We start from the raw sequence: 22,892 nt of genomic DNA on the forward strand, positions 1-22,892 counted from the left end.
GGAATAATACATACAATGATGGCAATAAGGAGGTCGCTGACCATTTGAATAGCTGCTTTCATTCAGTTTTCTCAGAAGGCAGCTTACAATATAATACTATTATATTAGATTAAATTTATTGATTTTATACAGATCATTTGATCTCCCATCTATCAATCAATACTGGTATGTTTGTTGTTTGTTTATTTATGAGATTTTAAAACACTCAACTTCAAATGACTCTGGGTATTCTATATAATAAAAATCCAAACATAGAAAAGACTATTCAAACATAATTTATGTTCATCTTTTAATATAAACTGTCTTTTACTTTAAGGACCAAAATATTTTAAAATGGCTTTCTAGATAAATACACTGTATATACAACCTATAGTACACTAATGTCTAGGACAAGGGTCACTGACTGCCAGAAGTATATAGAAATGGGACGATTATTATTATTATTATTATTATTATTATTATTATTATCATCAATAATAATAATAATAATAATAATAATAATAATAATAATAATAATATTTAGATTTGTATGCTGCCCCTCTCCGAAGACTCGGAGTAATGTAATGTACAGTAATGTAGATATATAGTATGTATTACCTGAACTTTATGAACTATCACATTATATGAGCTATTTTGAAGGTCTTGGCTTCAGACTTTGAAATTTAACTTAGTTTGCATATGTCCAACAATCTTCCCTTGAAATCAGCATAACCTTCCTTTTCAAATGCCACATCTTTAGCATTATCTTGTGGCATACTCCATATACATCCTGTACAAGTATAGCTTCAAGATGTTCCCTGGAATTTATTCCCTTGTACCTATTTAGGAATGTAACCTTATCATAATTATAATAGTACATTTCATTTTATCTGATCTGAGCGTTAGCCTTTTGAACACTAAATTCTCAAATGTGTGTCCATGTGCTAAATGGAGATGATAGTTTGGAATCTAAAGTGTATTGTAGCTAACAAAAGCTTGTGTCATATGAAATTTCATAAGCTTCGTTCTCTGGTGTTTTTGCTGCAACAGCCTAAAGATAGTTCCCTTCTTGAAAAAGCTGATAAAATTTCTCATGCACACTCTGATCCAGTGAAAGTGAATCCTTCCTGTTTTGCAGATGGAACTCTTCTCTGGATTATCAGCACTATTGTGTTAGTAATTACGTAGACATTGTGGAGTGTGGTATCACTATTTGAGGACCATTGTTGACGGCAATATGCTGGCTCTATAAACCCCTTAGAGCAGTGGTTCTCAACCTGGGGGTCAGGTCCCCTTTGGGGATCGAATAACCATTTCACAGGGGTCACCTAAGACCATGGGAAAAGACAAATTTCCCGTGGTGTTAGGAACTAAAGCTTCTATTCTGGTGCCTTGGAATATATTTTACAATCCGACCAATCAGGCATTTACAGTGAGGATGTCCCTCTGACCTTCCTGCCAATCATCTTAAAGTTCTGTTGGGGAATTATGGAGACTTAAGGTTGGAGGTCACTACACCATGAGGAATTGTATTATGGGATCACGGCATTAGAAAGGTTGAGAATCACTGACTTAGAAAGTGTTATAAAGCACTGAAGTGGTATATAAGTCTAAGTGCTATTAATTTGCTATCAGTATGAGATTGAAATCCTTTTTCTTCTTCATATGAAAAGTAAGTAAGCCAGTATTGTATTAAAAGTTATTTTCCATGGAATTAATGGTGTAATCATGTGAAGCAAACAGCTCCACGAGAAGCAATGGACCTAGGTTTTATGGATGTGGTATTCAATATATTGAGTGATACGGTTCTATTATTGCACTTAAGAGCTAAATATTTACAAAACATGTGGAAGAAAAAATCATTCTAAATTTTCAAAAAAGTAGTGAAAATATAGATTACTAAAGCATGTATTGTGAAGTTATTAAGCAATAAGATCAATTTTATTGTAGTTCAAGATAATTCTGAAATGCTGATTGGCATGGAGAGAATTAGTTGAAAATGTTAGCAGTAAAAATCATACTGCTGTGAGTTTGGGGGATGCAAAATATAATTCATATAATGTCTCAGCATGATTTTATGTCTTCTAATTAGTACAACCATTTTATGGAAAGCACATGCTATGAAAGTTGATCATGTCAACAAAGACCAAAGGGCATATAGTAGTTGATAGAATAAGAAATCTGTTTTGAAGCAACATAGGCTTGTAAACTAAGTGGTAAGTAATCAGGATAGAATGAAATAGAAATATGTGTAATTGTGGAGGTATTTATAAGTCATATCCATTATGTATTGAATATGAATAGTTTTCAGGGTTCTCCCCCCCCCCCCACACACAATTAATTAGATATAAGTGAAGCACTCTTCTTTAAAAGTGAATTACAACCTTAAAAGCTCTAAAAGCTTCTATTCTGGTTTTTGTAAAGTAGAATATTATGATATTCAAATGCTAATCATATCACTTACTAGATGACTGAAAAACAGGGTATTTCAAATAGAGATATAAATTATAAATTGTAAACAGTCTCAGGGGATAGGTTATACCTCTGCCTCATTTATAGGGAACCTTCTTCAAAGTAAATTATTTGACTTCATTAACTTTTTAAACTCTTTTAAATGTTTTATTTTGGCAACTGTCTACAAAAATTCACAAAATACATAGTTGAATAGAAACTTCAGCAGCAACTTAGGAGCACATTCATATTTTCCCAAATTATATTGTTCAGTTATCTTATAGTAAAGGCACTTCTCTAATATTTCTCCCCTAATGTAGCAGCAGTCTACAGGATTCAGGCCCGGCTACAGCACGGAAACTGCTTTGGTCGCGCTGATGGATGATCTCTGGCGGGCCCGGGACAGGGGTTTATCCTCTGTCCTGGTGCTTCTTGACCTCTCAGCGGCTTTCGATACCATCGACCATGGTATCCTTCTGCACCGGCTGGAGGGGTTGGGAGTGGGAGGCACTGTCCTTCAGTGGTTCTCTTCCTACCTCTCTGGCCGGTCGCAGTCGGTGTTAGTGGGGGGTCAGAGGTCGACCTCTAGGTTACTCCCTTGTGGGGTGCCTCAGGGGTCGGTCCTCTCCCCCCTACTATTTAATATCTACATGAAACCTCTGGGTGAGATCATCCAAGGGCATGGGGTGAGGTATCATCAGTATGCAGATGATACCCAGCTTTACATCTCCACCCCTTGTCCAGTCGGCGAAGCAGTGGAAGTGATGTGCCGGTGCTTGGAGGCTGTTGGGGTCTGGATGGGTGTCAACAGACTCAAACTCAACCCGGATAAGACGGAGTGGCTGTGGGTTTTGCCTCCCAAGGACAATTCCATCTGTCCATCCATCACCCTGGGGGGGGAGTCACTAACCCCCTCAGAGAGGGTCCGCAACTTGGGCGTCCTCCTCGATCCACAGCTCACATTAGAGAAACATCTTTCAGCTGTGGCGAGGGGGGCGTTTGCCCAGGTTCGTCTGGTGCACCAGTTGCGGCCCTATTTGGACCGGGAGTCACTGCTCACAGTCACTCATGCCCTCATCACCTCGAGGCTCGACTACTGTAACGCTCTCTACATGGGGCTACCTTTGAAAAGTGTTCGGAAACTTCAGATCGTGCAGAATGCAGCTGCGAGAGCTATCATGGGCTTTCCTAAATTTGCCCATGTCACACCAACACTCCGCAGTCTGCATTGGTTGCCGATCAGTTTCCGGTCACAATTCAAAGTGTTGGTTATGACCTATAAAGCCCTTCATGGCACCGGACCAGAATATCTCCGGGACCGCCTTCTGCCGCACGAATCCCAGCGACCAGTTAGGTCCCACAGAGTTGGCCTTCTCCGGGTCCCGTCAACTAAACAATGTCGTTTGGCGGGACCCAGGGGAAGAGCCTTCTCTGTGGCGGCCCCGACCCTTTGGAATCAACTCCCTCCAGATATCAGAGTTGCCCCCACCCTCCTAGCCTTTCGTAAGCTCCTTAAAACCCACCTCTGTCGTCAGGCATGGGGGAATTGACATGTTCCTTCCCCCTAGGCTTATAAAATTTGTGTATGGTATGCTAGTGTGTATGATTGGTTTTTAACTTGTGGTGTTCTTAAAATTAATTTAATATTGGATTTGTCTTGTATTGCTGTTGCTGTGAGCCGCCCCGAGTCTGCGGAGAGGGGCGGCATACAAATCTGATTAAACTAAACTAAACTAAACTAAACTAAATACATTGGTTTTGCCTTTTAAAACCTAAAAAAAAGAAGAAAACAAAATGGCTCAAACATTTACATGATCAATGTTTCTTGCTTGAGGGATAAAGTTTGCTGTTCCATGGACAAGTGAGAACATATTGATCATTTTATTCTATTTGCTATTTCTAAATTCAATATACCTCTTGAGTCAATAAATGAGATCGAGGGCATATTCTTTTTTGTGTGTGCCTGCTTGTAGCTTGTTCTCAAGATTCAAGATACATTTTTGATTAATCACAAATGCTCTGAGGTCATGGAGAGCAAATGTGTTTGTGGAGTGTCAGCTGATGCTGTCAGATAAATGTCTTAAGCTTAGCCAGGGTTCATGCCCCAGCTTTAGGCTGTGCCAAATGTCTCCCCTTGTTGAGGAAGATAACAGCTACACTGGAGGCGACTGAGCTGTTTGTTCACTGAAAGGACTGACCTTGCCATATGGGGCTACAATCAGGTGAAAGAAATAGTGTATATGCTTTAATTGAAACTTTTAAGGCAAACTTTAGCTACCAAAATTAAATAAATTCTTAATGCAGACGGACTCATTATTTCCCATTATTAATATTAACTCACTATTTTAACTTCACTTTGCAGTTTAAATATTTTAAAATCTATTTTACAAACTCACTTTTGTTCCCTTCTCTAGCAATGTTATTTTAATGTTATCATTATGATGAAAAGATGCACAAAATATTTAAAGGACGTTGGAGAATGATTTTATTATTTTCATGATCAGAGATTAATGAAATCTTGGTTCAAACATGAATGAACTCTCAATAGGGTGTCCCTTGCTTTTTCTAACTTTTGAAGACCTGTTTAATGAGTTTTGCCTCATCAATGACAATTTATTTTCTATTCCTAGACAGGACATAAATAAGAAATAGGAATGCCCAGTTTGTCTGTTAACTCCTGGAGAACTTTTGTATCAAGACTGTCTGTTTTGTAATGCTACGGGCAAATATCTGTATCATATGGTGCTGCATAAATAAGTTAAAGCTCATTGGGCTACTTGAGGACTTTGATGTAAAAACACTTAACATCAGTGGCTTCATCTTACTAGGTTTTGTTCTCTGTTTCAAATACAATAATCTACTTTTTTGTCTCTTAAAATGCTCAAATTCTCATGGGTTAATATTATTTAAATATTTTATGCCAAACAGGAAAGCCTTTGAAGAAACTGTTGTATATTCTCTATCCCCAAACCAACCTCTGAGTGAGATTAATCTTCCTTGAACAATCATTTTAAAAATTGTTTTTAAAAGCTTCATCAATTGTTCAAGACCTGCATAGTTATATAACTTTGTATAACTGTGAAATATAAAATGTTCTACCACATATCATATATTTGCAGGTATTTGATTCTTTAGCATTTAGTCCACATAATGCCAAAGCATAAGGGAAATTTGGTATCAAAAGAAAGTCTGTCCCAAAGGTGTTTATTCAAGAGGCAACGAGACTTCCTGGTTTTTCTTTGAAGATGTTTCGCTTCTCATCCAAGAATGGAACCCAACATCCAGTCAGAGCTGAAGAAGCTTCCTGGATGAGAAGCAAAACATCTTCAAAGAAAAACAGAAAGTCCAGTTACTTCTTGAAAAAAGAGCCTTTGGGGAAACCATGACCTGGATGACTGAGAATCTCCATAGACATAAGAAAGTCTGCTAATAGGGAAAAATGTTCTTCCCAATAATTTATTTTCACCTAAATCAAATTGAATGCAAATATTTTACCCCTTACATTAATTTGAATTGGGTCTCCAGTAGTTTTTACTGCAAGATACATTTTTTATCTTGCAAAAAGCACAATTTAGTACATCTGCATTGAGACTTTTCTACAATGATTGGTAGTTTTCCTGTTTTGAAGTCTCATAATTACTTGTCTGCTTGGAAGTAGTAAGAGGTATGGATATTTGAATCTGTACTTGAACAATTCTAACTGTTAATACAAGCAAACCCCAAAAGACTGAAAAACAAGTATATGCTACAAGCTGGAATTATGCAAATTCCTGAAACAGGAGTTTATGGATTTCCAAGTTATATATTTAGAACATATGGTCATGGACTTGTTCTTTACGGCATCTTTTAATCCTTACCAAAATGAGAAATATTTCCTAACTGGCACCTCTCTCCATTAGGCTCATTCTATCCAATGCATGCAACCATATATTTCATCTTAAACAACAGTCTTGTGGTGTTAATGTTACTCATAGTCATGCATGACTTCTGCTTGTTTTATTATTTTTTCCCCTAGGATAGCTGCCAACTGCAGTTGACCCTGCTGCCTTTTTCAGCTCCAGTACGTCTTATAAAATAAAGTAGTGTTGTCGTGCTGGAAACATATTTGAGGCAATAATTATGACCATAACTCACCAATCTCTAAGGGAGATTCCTTGCAGGATAAATAATAACTTTTTTAGTCAGATTGAGTGATGATACCCCAAATATTTCATAAGGGACAATTATTTATATCCCACGTGTAATGTTATTTTGTCATTATAATCACATTCAAATGATCTCTTGATATGATTATTCCAAAATTGGATATCTCAACGTTCAAATTATAACATATATGTATACATTTACATTATGATCATTTTCTCATTCAATTTTGCTTTTGTTTTCCTTAGTTTTGCTGTACATTATACATTTTACAAGGAAAAGGCAGACTAAGTCAGTGATGTTATAATTGAAGAATGATTTCAAAATTGAAATAGAGAGTAATACTCATCAGCAATATAGTCAACTTGGAGAGAAGTAACAAAATACAGTGGTACCTCTACCTAAGAACGCCTCTACTTAAGAACTTTTCTATATAAGAACCGGATGTTCAGGATTTTTTGGCCTCTTCTTAAGAACCATTTTCTACTTAAGAACTCGAACCCAGAAAATTTTCCCAGGAAATTTGAGAGCAGCACGAAGGCCCGGCCAGTTTCCTACCATTCCTCCTTTAATCCCGGCCATCTCAGGCTTTTCTTAAGGAGGTTTTAGCAGTCCAGAGCGAACAAAGCATTTCCCTTTCGGCGCTTGGAGAGGGAATAAACCACTTCACTGTGGTGATTCCCTCACACAGCCTCCCATACACCCGGTGCGAGGTTGCCTCCTGGAGCGTCTGGGCGTGGAAAGGCAAAAGGGGGCACTTCGCCCCGGCCAGATCAACTCAACTTCAGCCAAACTGATGAGTCACCTCAGTGAAGGAAAGACACCGGCTACAAAGCGAGCAAGCAAGAGGAGAGGGGAGCTCTTCAGCATGGGAAGGAAGAGGAAGCAGGTAGCAGCAGCAGCAGCCGCCTTTCGGTCAAAGGAGCGGGACGTTTCCCCCTCTCCCCCACCTGGGTTTCTCTCTCTGGCGCAGTGTATGGGAGGCAGCCTCGTGCCGGGTGTATGGGAGGCACGCGCTTCTCCTCGCCACCACAAATTCGCCTTTTTTTTAAAGCCTTAAAGTTTTGGATTTTTTTGATTTCCCTCACCTCACCTTCTTCCTTCGGCAGCGACTATCCTCCTCCTCTTCTTCCTCCTCCTCCTTCCACCCAAATTCCAAGCTTTTATTTCTTTCCTAATGGCTTTGCACGCATTATTAGCTTTTACATGGGAAAAATTGCTTCTACTTACAAACTTTTCTACTTAAGAACCTGGTCACGGAATGAATTAAGTTCTTAAGTAGAGGTACCACAGTATTGGTGTTTATATATATAATTTTCAAGAATATGGGAAGAATTTTTCACTTAAATATCCATCAAAATAAGTTACAAGAGACCTCAGCAGAAACACAGTTTTTCACTTGAGACTTTAGTTCATGCACAGCATTTTTTCTGTGAAACAAGAAAAGAAAAACATTTCTTTACTCAAAAACAAGAACAAAGATAAAAAGATAAATTTATATAAGTATATTTTATTGTATTTAATGCATATTATAGAGCTATTTCTTGCTAAAGTGAATTAAAAATAATCATTCCTAATTATTAGGTCTTGAGGTACTTAAAAGTATTAAAAGGTCTAGTGTTAATTACTGAATAACCTAAAGCCTCCAACTTATCAGAGGGAAAGTCTTTAGAGTCTGTGGAGAGGGGCGGCATACAAATCCAATAAATAATAATAATAATAATAATAATAGATTATTTCATCAGCCATGATATTTCTTTGTCATTGAAGCACCATTGTATTATCCTGATTATTTAAAACTCCTTAAATAGATAATTGATTGAAATAAATATGACTATGTTCTTGTAATTATAAATCATAGTAATTTATTTATGAGTGAACAATTAAAAAATAAACATAATACCCTAGAAAAGTAAAAGCTTTTATTTTTGTACTTTTTCTTCCTGTCTAGGTTATTAAAGCTGAAGAATTGTCATCATTTAACAATAAAATATAACATTTGGTGCTCATGGGATGTCAAACCTGCTAGGGAAAGCTAGCAAAATGTTAGTGTGCTAGCATCCCATAGTGTGACTTTGAACTCAGATTTTAGTTGAACAAGTACAAAATAGCTGACTTTTCTATTTTTCTTTTAACCTTGTGTACAAACTGCTAATTTTCCATTAAATTCAATAATGCAGGTAATCCTATTTTGATTTTTTGGATTTTTGGTTTATTTTTCCAAAACTCATAAGATCAAACAGTTCATTCTCCATGGTAGGTGAATCCAGAATGGGTTGACCTTATCCATTCAGCTTGCAGGACTGAGTCTGTCCATTTTTATTTGAGGGCTCTGCCTTTGCCTGGAATCCTCAGTTACAACTCAATCCTCAGACTTGATGGACATAGCTTGGTCATCTCCATCTCTGGATTTTTGGGGGTCAACGTTCTTCGAGTGATTGATACCTTTCTCTGACGTGATTAAATCTTTTATTCTTAGATAAGTTAACAGGACTTGATTTAGATTGAGATCCCAGATAAGGGAGTTTTGTCTCATTCTATGGTTCTGCTCCATATCCAATTCCTCATTGAATTATATATTTTTATTCATTCATTCATTTATTCATTTATTTGTTTGTTTGTTTGTTTGTTTGTTTGTTTGTTTGTTTGTTAGTTAGTTAGTTAGTCAGTCAGTCAGTCAGTCCAATACACAATTAGGGTTTTAGTGGGTATATATCTATATACACATAGTAAAATACATGATGAAGGTTATAGAGGAGAGACTCATAGTAAAATATATCTAAGAAATAATAGAAAAGAAGATATAGTAATAGAACATATCAATGAAAGAATAGAAGAAGAGATATAGGAATAGAAGAAAGGTATAGGAGATATAGGAGAGCAATAGGACAGGGGACGGAAGGCAATCTAGTGCACTTGTACTTACCCCTTACTGACCTCTTAGGAATCTGGATAGGTCAACCGTAGATAATCTAAGGGTAAAGTGTTGGGGGTTTGGGGATGACACTATGGAGTCCGGTAATGAGTTCCACGCTTCGACAACTCGGTTACTGAAGTCATATTTTTTACAGTCAAGTTTGGAGCAGTTAATATTAAGTTTAAATCTGTTGTGTGCTCTTGTGTTGTTGTGGTTGAAGCTGAAGTAGTCGCCAACAGGCAGAACGTTGCAGCATATGATCTTGTGGGCAATACTTAGATCTTGTTTAAGGCGTCTTAGTTCTAAACTTTCTAGGCCCAGGATTGAAAGTCTAGTCTCATAGGGTATTTTCAAAAAGAATTCACTGATTTCTCAGACTGACCATTTAAAAGTGCAGGTTCCAGCCGTTTAATTGATCCTGGAACTGTGCCAGGAAGTGGACTAAAATCATTAGGATTCTGATCCAGAGTGTCTTTCTTAGGTTAACATTAGAGTTAAAATGCTTGTCTATTACTCATAGCTTAAAAATAATGTGTAGTCTGGTCTACAAATAAATTTTACTATGTTATTATTAATTAAACCTAGACCGCTATCTAGAACATTTTTTCAATGATAGATTAAAATGAACTTTGTTAGTGTTGCCCTTGAAGCTACCTTTTAAATAGCCTTTGCATCAGAGACTAATGCAGATGAAAGCAAAAAGAGTGTGGAGGAAGGAGATTCCAAGGTGTGATTGATTTTGACAATGAAGCCCGCTTTGATCCAATTCTAAACAGGGATATAGGATTCCTTCCTATCACATACTCATTATGCCATGGGGTAAAATAGACATTATTAAAACAATGGTTGAAATAAGAGGGTAGTTCAATATTTTTACTGAATTATGAATTATGAGATTCAAACTAATTCTACCTGGCATTTCAGAAAGGAAGCTCAAGGATTTTTTTCTTTCATTCTCTTGTTTACATATAGCCAAAATCACATCACTAATTAACAAGTAAGGATGTCTTCATACTTGGATAAATTCAGATACAATAATATATGCATGTCGTACAGGTCAGGTTTTTCTCGCTTTCTTTCTGTCATTATCTTTTCAGATGAAGAGGGATGACAGGAGCAAGAAGATAAATGAGATATATGACAAAAGGTTGAAATGGGTAGAGGAAGGAATCAGGATAAATAGAAGATGGCCATAAATACAGCAAAGAATTCTAAACAGTCAGGAGGAGGTAGAGGAAGTGACCTTTGAAAAAAAAACAACAACAGAAGACCAAGAATGAGCCATGGAGGATGCAACAGAAGATCTAGAGAAGCAGAGGGCAGCAACCATCAGGGGAATGGGATATGGGAAGGTGAACAAATAAAAGAGGAAATGAAATGGAATCAAAGTACAATGGGGGGAAAATCCAGAAATGCAATAACAGGAAAAGAGCAACAAGATGCTTATTAATTAATTCAAATGATATTCTTGATAATGTTTTTTTTAATGCAAAATTCATCTTCAATAATTTCTGAATGTTAAAGATTTCCTGACATAATATTAAAGATCAGATTGCCTTTTGATATGATCCATTTAATCATATTAAGAGGGAGATTGTGATCCCGCTATATAGAGCGCTGGTGAGACCACATTTGGAATACTGTGATCAGTTCTGGAGACCTCACCTACAAAAAGATATTGACAAAATTGAACGGGTCCAAAGACGGGCTACAAGAATGGTGGAAGGTCTTAAGCATAAAACGTATCAGGAAAGACTTAATGAACTCAATCTGTATAGTCTGGAGGACAGAAGGAAAAGGGGGGACATGATCGAAACATTTAAATATGTCAAAGGGTTAAATAAGGTTCAGGAGGGAAGTGTTTTTAATAGGAAAGTGAACACAAGAACAAGGGGACACAATCTGAAGTTAGTTGGGGAAAAGATCAAAAGCAACATGAGAAAATATTATTTTACTGAAAGAGTAGTAGATCCTTGGAACAAACTTCCAGCAGACGTGGTTGGTAAATCCACAGTAACTGAATTTAAACATGCCTGGGATAAACATATATCCATCCTAAGATAAAAATACAGGAAATAGTATAAGGCAGAATAGATGGACCATGAGGTCTTTTTCTGCCGTCAGTCTTCTATGTTTATATGTTTCTGTTATGTAATATAAGGGATTAGAATAGAAATCATCTAACCAAACTACTGAGTGCAGAACTATTACTGACCAACTAGCTTCTGCATACTGTATATTTTTGAGATATGCCACAACAGCAGTGGTCTTTCTATGTAGCTTGAATAATTAGCTGTCCACTGAAGATAATAGACAGCACAAAGATAAGCTTTGTTTATGCTACAGGATAAGAAAACTTTCAAAAGCAAAACCTTTTAGACATGTGGAATCCATAAAGAACACTCAGTTTAGTGTTATTATTTTGTCCTGCGTAAGTGTCCCACAACACATATAAGGCCTAAATTATGGAACATCCTAAAAGATATAGGATTGAGAAAGATAATTAAATTTTAGCTTTAAACTTTGAAGGTTTTAAGTGCAATCATACAAATTATATTTATGCTGATTTGTTGGGATTTTTATTAATAATACACTGTAATATTTAAGGTACCAGATTAGAAAGCAGGGGATTATGTGTTCTGGTCCTGCTTTAGGCATGAAAGCAAAAAGGGTGAGTTTCAGTCAGTCACTCTCTCAGCCCAACTCACTTCAACAGGGTTATTGTTGAGCAGAAAATAGGAGAAGGAAAGAATATTATATATGTTGGCCGCCTTTTGTTATTTGTAAATATAATAAAGGTGGGATTTTAAAAATATTTCCAATAAATAATATAACTTTACATAACTGAAACAAAAGTATCCGTACCCATTTTTAAAAGCCCAGAATCTCCTTCCATCCCTGGAAGATCAAAAGCTCATTCACCCCTGAAAGATATTAGCATAGTCATCTGCGATCCTTTTGGACATTAAAGTGTTTGTCAGTTGTTTTTTTACAGGAACTTGAAATAATCTAGTATACATTTCTTAGTGTAGTGATACACATTCTGGATTCCATCTATAACTTTCTTCTGCAGATGTTGAATTAATTGAATTGGCAGTACAGTAATTGAATTGATGTTAACAGAGATATTATTTTAGGAGATGCTCATTTTAACAGAAGAAAAGTTAGGCGACAATAAAACCAAAATGTATTTGATTGTCACATAAAAGTATTTAAGGGATGGAGCCACTGCTTATCATATTGTTCTTGGGACTTACCCATTTTTGAATGTATATTACAAAACTCAGCCTCTGCTTTCTTACTTTTGTTTACTTTGTCACTTAGAAAACACTTAAATAATAAGCCGCCACCCCCTTATTGATATATGGCAGTGGAATAAAAAAAATTAAGTTAGAGTTATGGTAGGGGTTATTTTAGAGCAAGGCTAAGGGGCGTACATAAGCGCACTAGAGTGCCTTCCGTCCCCTGTCCTATAGTCTCTCCTATATCTTGTATTTCGTCTCTACTATATCCTCTATAACCTTCATTGTGTATTATTGTGTATTGGACAAAATAAATAAATTTTAAAAAAACCTTTGGAAGAATGGAAAGCAGATGAAACTGTAATAATGTTATCTGTAATTGTTTGACATTATATAAGTAGGAAATTTTTAAGATTTTGAAAGACTCATTAGGACAATGTTTATTTATAGATTGATTTGATTTCTGTAGCTGCTCATCTCAACAAGTGACTCTGTATTCAATGACAGTGTTATTTATTTATTTATCTACCCATCCATCCATTGAGATAAACAGCAACACATTGAGAAACTCAGAAAAACAGCTCTTGAGATTTTATTGATCAGATTTACTGCTTTGAATGTAAAGAATATATAATTCCGATTTGAACCATAATTTAGATGTGGCATCACCTGTGTATTATCTTTATAAATAAATAAGTCAAGCTAGTAAACATACCAATTGCTTTGTCCTAAAACAGAGGTGTCAATCTCGTATTGTCATAGCATCACCATGTGACGTATTGCAACTTTCCCCCCCTTTGCTAAACTGGGTGTGGGTGTGGCCAGCGCATGACACATCCAACCTGAAGGACACAAATTTGACATCCCTGCCCTATAATAATATGTTTGTGGATGATAATCTTTCTCTCACACAAAAATATGAATTTATACTTATAGCCACTTGTAGTGGATTGTTGCTAGTAGAGGGCTATAACGTACTGTCTGACCATCTATATCCTGTAGTAAAAATCCTGTTTCTTATTGGCTATTATTTAGTTGGTGGACATGATTGAATTGATTCATAAAATTCAAAAATCAAACAATATGTAACAAATGTTACAGATTTTGTACTATATAAGCAGTGAAGGGCTACCAATTTTTACTACCACACTGTGGGTGTGGCTTATGCAGGCCCTGCATTTTCTTTCAACATCTTTAAGTGCAAATTGTGTGCTCTGGGGTGGAGCTCCATTTTTGCTATCCCATTGCGTCCCCCCTCCCTTGTCCAGGCAGTAGCCCACCCCTGCATATACCGTAAGTAATTGAGGAGGAGAGGTCACAATTGCATACACAGGATTCCTGATTCAATGCTTGTCAATTCCCATATAAGGCTGAAAAAAGTCTGAGGAATCGTTCTCAGTCAAAACTTAATATGGAGATAAATGAACTACTGGTATAATTTAGTGTAAGGTAGATTCCTATGTTCTTACAGCTTCAATATTTATAATAAATAGAATCAGGAATGTAATATAAACGATCATAAACCAATCAAAGGCTTAATAATGATTCAAGAACAGCAGTAGTAAGACCAAAACAATAAAAGCTTCATATATTATTAATATAAATTTTCAAAAGTATTTTATTATAGGGAATGTTTAATGTGTTTTACCATATAATGAGCTTATTTGTGGAAGAATAGCATTGGTCTATGACACCGAAAAGCAATAACAGCTTCTTTAAGTTTACTTCTATGGCTTAAAAAACAAGCCAGGGTGATGCAGTCGGTAGATTGCAGTACTGCAAGCCACTAAAGTTGACTATAGATCTGTAGGTCAGCGGTTCAAATCTCATCATCAGTTCAAGGTTGACTCAGCCTTCCATCCTTCCGAAGCGGGTAAAATGAGGACCCGGATTGTGGGGTAAATATGCTGCCTCTGTTAAAAAGTGTTATTGCTAACATGTTCACCATCTACAAACAACATTCATTCATAAATGCTTACGTAGATAACATATTTTTTCTTCTTTTCTTGTTTCATTTTAATAACATTGTTCTGTCAGCCTCTCTGGTAGACTTCTCCCAAAAATTCACAGGTACAAATTTCAGACACACACACGTTTGAAAATTCAAAACAATGTTCTATATAATGAAAAGTCACTTAAACTAAGCCCTCTTTTGGTATAGCAAAGAGCACTTGTCTCCAGACAAACTGGTAATTTGTACAAGTCCCTTATCAGTTCTGTGATACTTAGCTTGCAGCTGTGAGGCAATTCACAGTCCTTCTTCTTTCACAAAGCGAAACACACTTTGCTCTGGTTTAGTTTCAAAGCAGGGAAAAATCAGCACACAATAGGTCAAAGTCAGTAAAGCAGTCACGAAACACAACGATCAGATAATCCTCCACAATGGCCAAACCCACAGGCTGCTATTTATAGCAGACTCACTAATTACCGCAGCCCCACCCAACCACAGGTGGCCTCATTTTCTTTGATAATAATCTCTCAGTTGTTGTTGCCTATGCATCACTCTCTGCATGCGTGGCTGTATCATTAACTCTTGTTCTGAATCCAAGGAGGAGCTAGATAATTGATCTCCTTCTGAGCTGTCTGCCACACTCTCCTCCTCTCTGTCACTCATGTCTTCTTGGTCAGAGGAGCCTTCATCAGCAGATTCCACCGGGGGCAAAACAGGCCTGCAGCATGTGGATGTCTCCCCCACATCCACAGTCTTTGGGGCAGGAGCTGGGCCAGAGCTAACCACAACAAACATTATCTAGTTTTAACTGTGAACTTTTAGTAATAAACTAAGATTCCAAATATCCAGCCAAAAAAAGGCTGGATATCTGGAGAAATCCTGGCCGTTTTCTCTACAAAGTTTTTCAAAAGTGGTTTGCCATTGCCTCCTTTCTAGGGCTGAGAGATATTGAGTTGTCTAAAGTCACCCATCTGGCTTTGTGCCAAAGGCAGGATTAAAATTTAGTTTTAATCCTTCCTTTGGATTCTTCTAGTTTCTAGTTTGATGCTTTAACAAGTACATTAGCAGGTTCAAAGTTATCACTTCCCAGGTAAATTGGAAATGCTGATCATAATTGATAGTTATCAAGGTTTGTATAGTTTATCTTTCTTTAGAGATACCCATTCAGGTATCTTGTGTAATCTTCTGACAGGACTGTATCTTCATTTTGATTTGTAAGATATTACCTATCTAGAATAAGATAAAGGCCTATTGTTACCCTCAGTCCTATTTTGAGATAAATATTCACGCAGTCCTTTGTGGCTGCCATTTTTATCAGGCGTTCGGAACACTCTCCCTTTGCTGATCTGCCTTTTTCGAACATATCAATGTTTCACTTGTATGATTTCTGGTGAGACAAGCTTAGACTTGGCTGCTTTTCTTTCAGCAACAGAGAAAAGAAATGTCTCTGGTGCCTAGTCTGTAAAGAAAGTTCATTCATGTGTAAATTATCAGTTGGCCTTTATTTGCTTGGCCTGTGGAGAGTACACATGCAGATAAAAGATGTGGTGGGTCAGGGTTTAGTACGTGCAGTTTTCTCTAGTTGTCAGAGATTATCAGACAGACTGGGATGTTTTATTGCCATTAATTTGCAGCTTAAAGAGTTAAATAAAACTTAGCAAGTAGAATGCTTTTAAAACATATGAACATAATAATCTACATCATCTCTCTCTCTCTCTCTCTCTCTCTCTCTCTCTCTCTCTCTCTCTCTCTCTCTCTCTTTCTCTGGGTGTGGATGTGTCTTTTCATGGATTTTCACAGTATGTGTATGTAGATTGTTGTGAGTTTGAGTTTTTTCCCGTGTAATATTTTGAGTGTCTTTGCGACGTTTTGGCAAAATCACATTTGCCATCTTATTATTATAATACCATACTCAGACCAGCAGCAGAAGTCAATAACTTCAGCCTGAAGATGGCGAATGTGATTTCACCGAAACGTCGCAAAGACACACAAAATATTTCATGGGGAAAAGCCGAACTCACAACAATATATATATATTCTATCAATATATATATATATGCTATCAATAATATCCTTTCTTATGAGCAAGATTTATAAAAAATATACAAATCAGTTTGATACTTGTTGCTAATTTTTTGTTCATATGCTGTAATATGAAATCTTTGCATTCTTATCAATAATAAGCAAATATCTCATGTAATATTTTTCATTCCAATATTTTTAAAGAGTTCTTTATGTATGGTTATCAGTTGAATTGTTGAAATGTTGAGCTGACTTAATTATGAGAGCTGTTTTTCTATTAGTTAAGGTATTTATTTTATAATAACCTTTTTTGCGATAGTTGTACAGACATAAGAGCTACGTGGCAGCTGCAATCTATACAGAAGCAGTAGAAAAGGTTGTTTGATCTGTAAGATCTTTGGTCTAAGTAATAGATTTGGTTGCCTTTTATTGAAACATAATCAAGAATCATTAAAGCCTATTAGCAGCTGTGTTGTAAGCACACGTTATAACACAATTTTCATAGTCTCAGTTATCCTCACTAAAGTAAAGTTATTAAGCTACAACTGTCTCTTAGTTACAGAAGGTTGATCATAAATGAGATAGGATGCTAAGCCAGTGAAATGGAAATTTCAACTCCCTGTAGGATTTGATCCATCAGGTCAGCCTTAGTTTAGACTTTTGGGACCACTTCTGCCATTGAGATGTTGATACCCAGGGTCATAGCTGAAAAGAATATTATTAACAGATCTGCATATATTTGTAATATAAGCATAAAACTTCTTTTTGTTACCCAGATCAATACAATTAAATCTATACACAGTGTTCCTTTTGCTTTTCCTAACATATTTGTTCTTATTCTTACCAGTAATAGAATATCTCTTACTGATATGCAAATACAAGCAACTTTTTGGCTTACTTTTTTCTTGAATTTATATTAGCTTAACAATTTTAAATTTGTTTTTGTCCCTTGATATTTTATTGGGTTATTTTAGGAATCTAAGGTGGGTTTTTTGGGAAAATCACAAAAGACTTAATGCATCAATAAATTTCTCTTTTTCCTCATTATTAATGTTAATCACAAAATATCTTAGTGAAGATCTGAAGACAAAAAAGTGCACATATAAAAATAAAACAGAACAGAATAGAATAGAATTATTTATTGGCAAAGCGTGATGGAACACAAAAGGAATTTGTCTTTGGTGCATATATGCTCTCAGTGTATATAAAGAAAAAGAGGTGAACAAGGTTCACCTATCTAGAATTATCTTCCACTGGAATCTGAACAGAAGAGGTAGAGGGGACTGTTTTAATACCATATTTTTCAGAGTATAAAACACACCTTTTTCCCTTTAGAAAAGGCTGAAAATTTGGATGTCTTATACTCCGAATGTAACTTTTTCAAAGTTTTTTTCCAGCCCTAATGAGGTGCTAAGGATCTTGCAGGCTTGCAGGCTTTGTCATTGATTTCCCTGCAAAGAATGTTTTTTCCAGCCCTATCAATAAAAAAAAAATTAAACATATATCAACCAGTCAGTAATTGCCAATGTCAATTTCTAATTCTAAAGGCTTTCTAAAATAATCTTGTTTTAATAACTTACATACAGTCATTAGCATAGAAGGTAATCAAATAGAGGTAGGCTATTCCGAATTAGACGCATACCAACATTTAAAAAGAATCTATAAACTTCCAACCTCCTTAACTCATGAAAGCAGGAGACCACAAGCAAGTTCTTCCAAAACATTTGAGTTGGGGAGTCAATTAAATGTGGATGGTAACATAGTGAGTGGATTTCCACAAAGTTCAGCTCAGTAAACCTCTTCTCTAATATTTTAGTTAATTACTTAGATGAAGAAACGGAAGCAATGTTTATCAAATTTACTAATAGCACAAAATTAGACAGAATAACTAATGCTTTGGAAAACAGAAATAAAATACAAAATATACTGCTCAAAAAAATAAAGGGAACACTCAAATAACACATCCTAGATCTGAATGAATGAAATATTCTCATTGAATACTTTGTTCTGTACAAAGTTGAATGTGCACAACAGCATGTGAAATTGATTGTCAATCAGTGTTGCTTCCTGATCCTAAGTGGACAGTTTGATTTCAGACGTTTGATTTACTTGGAGTTATATTGTGTTGTTTAAGTGTTCCCTTTATTTTTTTAGCATGTAGTTAGAGGAAAAAGGCTGAAAAGTCCATTTAAAAGATAGAAATAAATATACAGTGGTACCTCGGTTCTCGACCACAATTTGTTCCAGAAGTGTGGTTGAGAACCGATTTGGTTGAGTACCGAATTAATTTATCCCATAGGAAATAATGGAAATAGATTTAATTGATTCTTAGCCCCTGTTTCCTTTATTTCCTATGGGATAAAGATCTGAGGAGCTCTATAGTCTAAGCACTCCAAGCTGCAGGAAGGGTGGGGGAGGCTGCAATACCGGCAGTTTCGGGGGGGGCTCCTTTCCTCAGTGGTTCGTCTTGTACCTGTAGGCAGCTGCACCAACTTTCGCCTTCCCGGCGGCGGCAGAGGCTTTCCATCAAGCAGCAGCATCGCCGGGAATGTCACGTGATGAAGGGAAGCTGCCGGAGCCATCTCAGCAGTTGCCGCTGCTCTAGCGGCTTCCCTTCCTCGTGTGACGTTCCCGGTGCTGCTGCTGCTCGAAGGAAAGCCTCTGCCGCCGCCAGGAAGGAGAAAGTTGGTGCAGCTGCCTACAGGTACAAGACGAACCACTGAGGAAAGGAGCCCCCCCCCCCCGAAACTGCCGGTATTGCAGCCGCCCCCACCCTTCCTGCAGCTTGGAGCGCTTAGACTAGAGACTGGGAGGCTGTTAAGTGGGCGGCCAGGATGGACGTGTCAGATTCCGACTCCCATTCCGTCTCACCCCGTCTCCTCAGATCTTGTAGCATTTCGGATAATTAACAAAATTTTCTGTGGCTGTTCGGTATCCGAATTTTTGTTCAGATACAGAAGCAAATTTTTGCCAAAAATTTTGTTCGGTATCCGAAATGTACGAGAACCAAAGCGTTCGAGAACGGAGGTACCACTGTATATGGTTGTATGATAGTCCGTGAGGACAGCCTATAAATCCAATAAATAAATAAAATAAAATAAATAAATAATAGTGCTTACAAAAAAGGATAATAAGTTTATTGCAAAATGGGTTTCTTAGTAGTGTAATATAAATAAAATAAACCCATTTCAGGTAATACTGGGATTAATATTTCTATCTTTCTGTGCATTTGTCCAACCCTACTTTGTTGCTTGCACATCACATCATTAGATAAATGCAGGCAAACTGCAACAGGCTTAAGAAGCACAGTAAGGATCATTAGAGTTCTGGAAACTGAATCCTATAAAGAGAGATTGAAATATCCCTATATAGTTATCTTTGGCGGGATGAACACTGAGTCTATTGGAATGGGCAGTGAATGAATGAATGAATGAATGAATGAATAAACAAATAAATTAATTAATAAGTATATGGTAGTACAATTCAAAGATACAAAAGGTTTTCAAAAGATTATCAAAGCTAGGGTTTTTTGTTCCAGAATATTGAATACTGTACTAGGATTTAGGTTAGGAGAGGAAGAGTCTAATTTAATTTTTTTTTAAAAAAAATATTGAGGCAGATAAATATTAGATCCAAATGTCCTGATAAACCGTGGGTCCCTTTCATATATGTTCAAGCAGAGGCTATGCAGCTATCTGCTGCAGATACTTTATTTTGGATGAAGAAATAAATGCTCCCTTCCAACTCTGTGAGTCTAATTTTTCAAAGTTTCTGTTCAAGTTTGGTTGTGAAGATTCCTATTGAAGGAAGATCATTTCCTCCTTTGAAAAGTCTGCGTAGAAGGCAAAGAGAGCAAAATTTTCTAGCACAGAAAGGATGCTAACCAACCAATTAAAAGTACTATTTGAGAGCTCCAAAAAAATCATTTAAAGTAAAATCCTCCCTATAGGATACAATAGCAATAGTACTTAGACTTATACAGTATACTGCTTTATGGTATATACCACTCTAAATAGTTTACACTCAGCATATTGCCCTCAACAACTTGGGTCCACATTTTACTGACCTCTGATGGATGGAAGGCTGAATCAACCCTGAGCCTGGTGATATTAGAACTGCAAAATTGCCAGCAGGCAGCAGAAATAGCCTGCAGTACTGCACTCTAACCACTGTGCCACCATGGCTCATGCACCATGGCTCATACAGAGATATATATTGTCATGTACTATGTAGATGCTAAAGTTAGCCCAAAGTTCTAAATAAATGAAAGCATGAAAATTATTTCTGAATAATGATATAATAGATATTACTATACAGTGTTCCCTCGATTTTTGCGGGGGATGCATTCCGAGACCACCCGCAAAAGTCGAATTTCCGCGAAGTAGAGATGCGGAAGTAAATATACCATTTTTGGCTATGGACAGTATCCCAAGCCATCCCTTAACACTTTAAACCCCTAAATTACCATTTCCCATTCCCTTAACAACCATTTACTCACCACTATTACTGGTACTCAACCAATGAATAAGGCACTTAGTGATCCTGATATTTATAAACATAATTATTTATTAACAATAATTTTTTTTTTGTTATTTATTTGCAAAAATTATTAGTTTGGTGATGACATATGATGTCATCGGACAGGAAAAACCGTGGTATAGAAAAAAACCCGCAAAGTATTTTTTAATTAATATTTTTTTAAAAACCGTGGTATAGGGTATTCGCAAAGTTCGAACCCGTGAAAATCGAGGGAACACTGTACTGCATAAATTGTGGATTATTTTACAACCACCTACATTCTTGTTTCAAACTTGCTGTGACCAGCTATTACATTAGCATACATTAAACTAGGAATATCTTATAAGATATTCTGTTTGCATCTGCTTCAATGTGATATTTCACAGCCTCATTGTACCATTGCCTTCTTGTATCCTTTTTAACCAATATGTAAATCCTTATTTTGCAAACCTCTAAAATTTAAAAAAATACAATGTAATTATGTATTGGAAAAGAGTATAAATCAATAAACATACAGGAAGGTCATCTTGATTCTGGGTGAACCTTAGAATTTCAATAAAGGAGAAGAATCTCAAAATAATATAACAATTTGTTAAGCTGACCAAAATTCCTAGGTTCTGATTATTCGTATGTCAGAGAAAAGGAACCACAGGATTTGGAAAATAAATAAATTTGCACTCACAAGGACGGCCATTATTTCCCCCCATCTTGTTTTTTTTCCTTTTGTTTCTATTTCTGGTTTTGTTCTAAATTTTGGATATTTATTTTTTTTAATTCACCCACTCTCATAGCTTCATAGCCAAGGTCAAGGTTATTATGTGGGGTTTTCTTAAATTATGGGTCAAAAGCAAGGTCTTATTGCTTGAAAACATATTCATAATGTTTTTGTTCATGTGAGTTAATCCAGTTCTGCTGGAATTAACTGGCACAAAAATAAAACATTAATATCTTTTTTTGGCTATACTAATTGCTAGAGACTGCCTCAGAATAAACATGATCAATTTCATTATTGTAATTAATAATAATAATCTTCATCAATTTGCCTAATGTTCTTAATAACTATTTAAACTTAGAGATGCACTTTTGAATTCAATTAATATTGTGTGAAAAAAATCTACTTCATTATTTCTTGAATTTTCTACCTATTAGTTTAATGAATATGTTGAATATATCTGTGAAAAAGAATGCATTTCTAAACAAGCTCATCATCACCAATGGCATATTTATAACTCTTTAGTTGTATTTTTTTTTTAAATCTCTGATGGCACAGACTTATATTCTAGAAAAGGCACCTAGGAATTTCAGACACAATGTTTGTTTCTTTTTCTGTATTATGTCCTGTATATTATGCCAAAACTGTACTTATGTGGCTGCAACACTAATGTTGATAGAAAATTGATTGTGATAATTTTCAGTTCTTTTTCTAATAATTATTTGTTTTTCTTCCCTTCCTCCCTTAATTACTACACATACTAAGCCAATATTTCATTTTTGCTTCTAACTATAGCTAGGATTTATTTTCTGGAGTCAAATGATATGCTATATGTACTGTATGTATATATACTGTATGTATATATGAGGGTCGCCTAGAAAGTAATACACCACATTTGTTTTCTTCAACAATTATTTATTGAACACAATGAAACTTACACACAAGAAAGAATGATGT

The 22,892-nt window shown here is 36.1% G+C and overlaps 1 protein-coding gene across 4 annotated transcripts in view; it reads left to right on the forward strand.

Annotated features, from left to right (window-relative positions):
* Nucleotides 1–22,892, forward strand: part of ARB2A (ARB2 cotranscriptional regulator A) — a 253,315-nt gene that overhangs the window by 204,897 nt on the left and 25,526 nt on the right. The window contains exon 11 of one of the 4 annotated variants that reach the window (XM_070743039.1): nt 6,822–7,900. The exons of the other annotated variants lie outside the window; for them this stretch is intronic. Coding sequence (XP_070599140.1) covers nt 6,822–6,880 — 59 coding nt within the window. The 3' untranslated portion in view covers nt 6,881–7,900. Of the gene's footprint in view, nt 1–6,821; nt 7,901–22,892 lie in introns of those variants that run through there. 4 annotated transcript variants of the gene reach the window in all.

This window comes from Erythrolamprus reginae, chromosome 2 (assembly GCF_031021105.1).
Source record: "Erythrolamprus reginae isolate rEryReg1 chromosome 2, rEryReg1.hap1, whole genome shotgun sequence".
In the NCBI taxonomy this organism is placed as follows: Eukaryota; Metazoa; Chordata; class Lepidosauria; order Squamata; family Dipsadidae; genus Erythrolamprus; species Erythrolamprus reginae.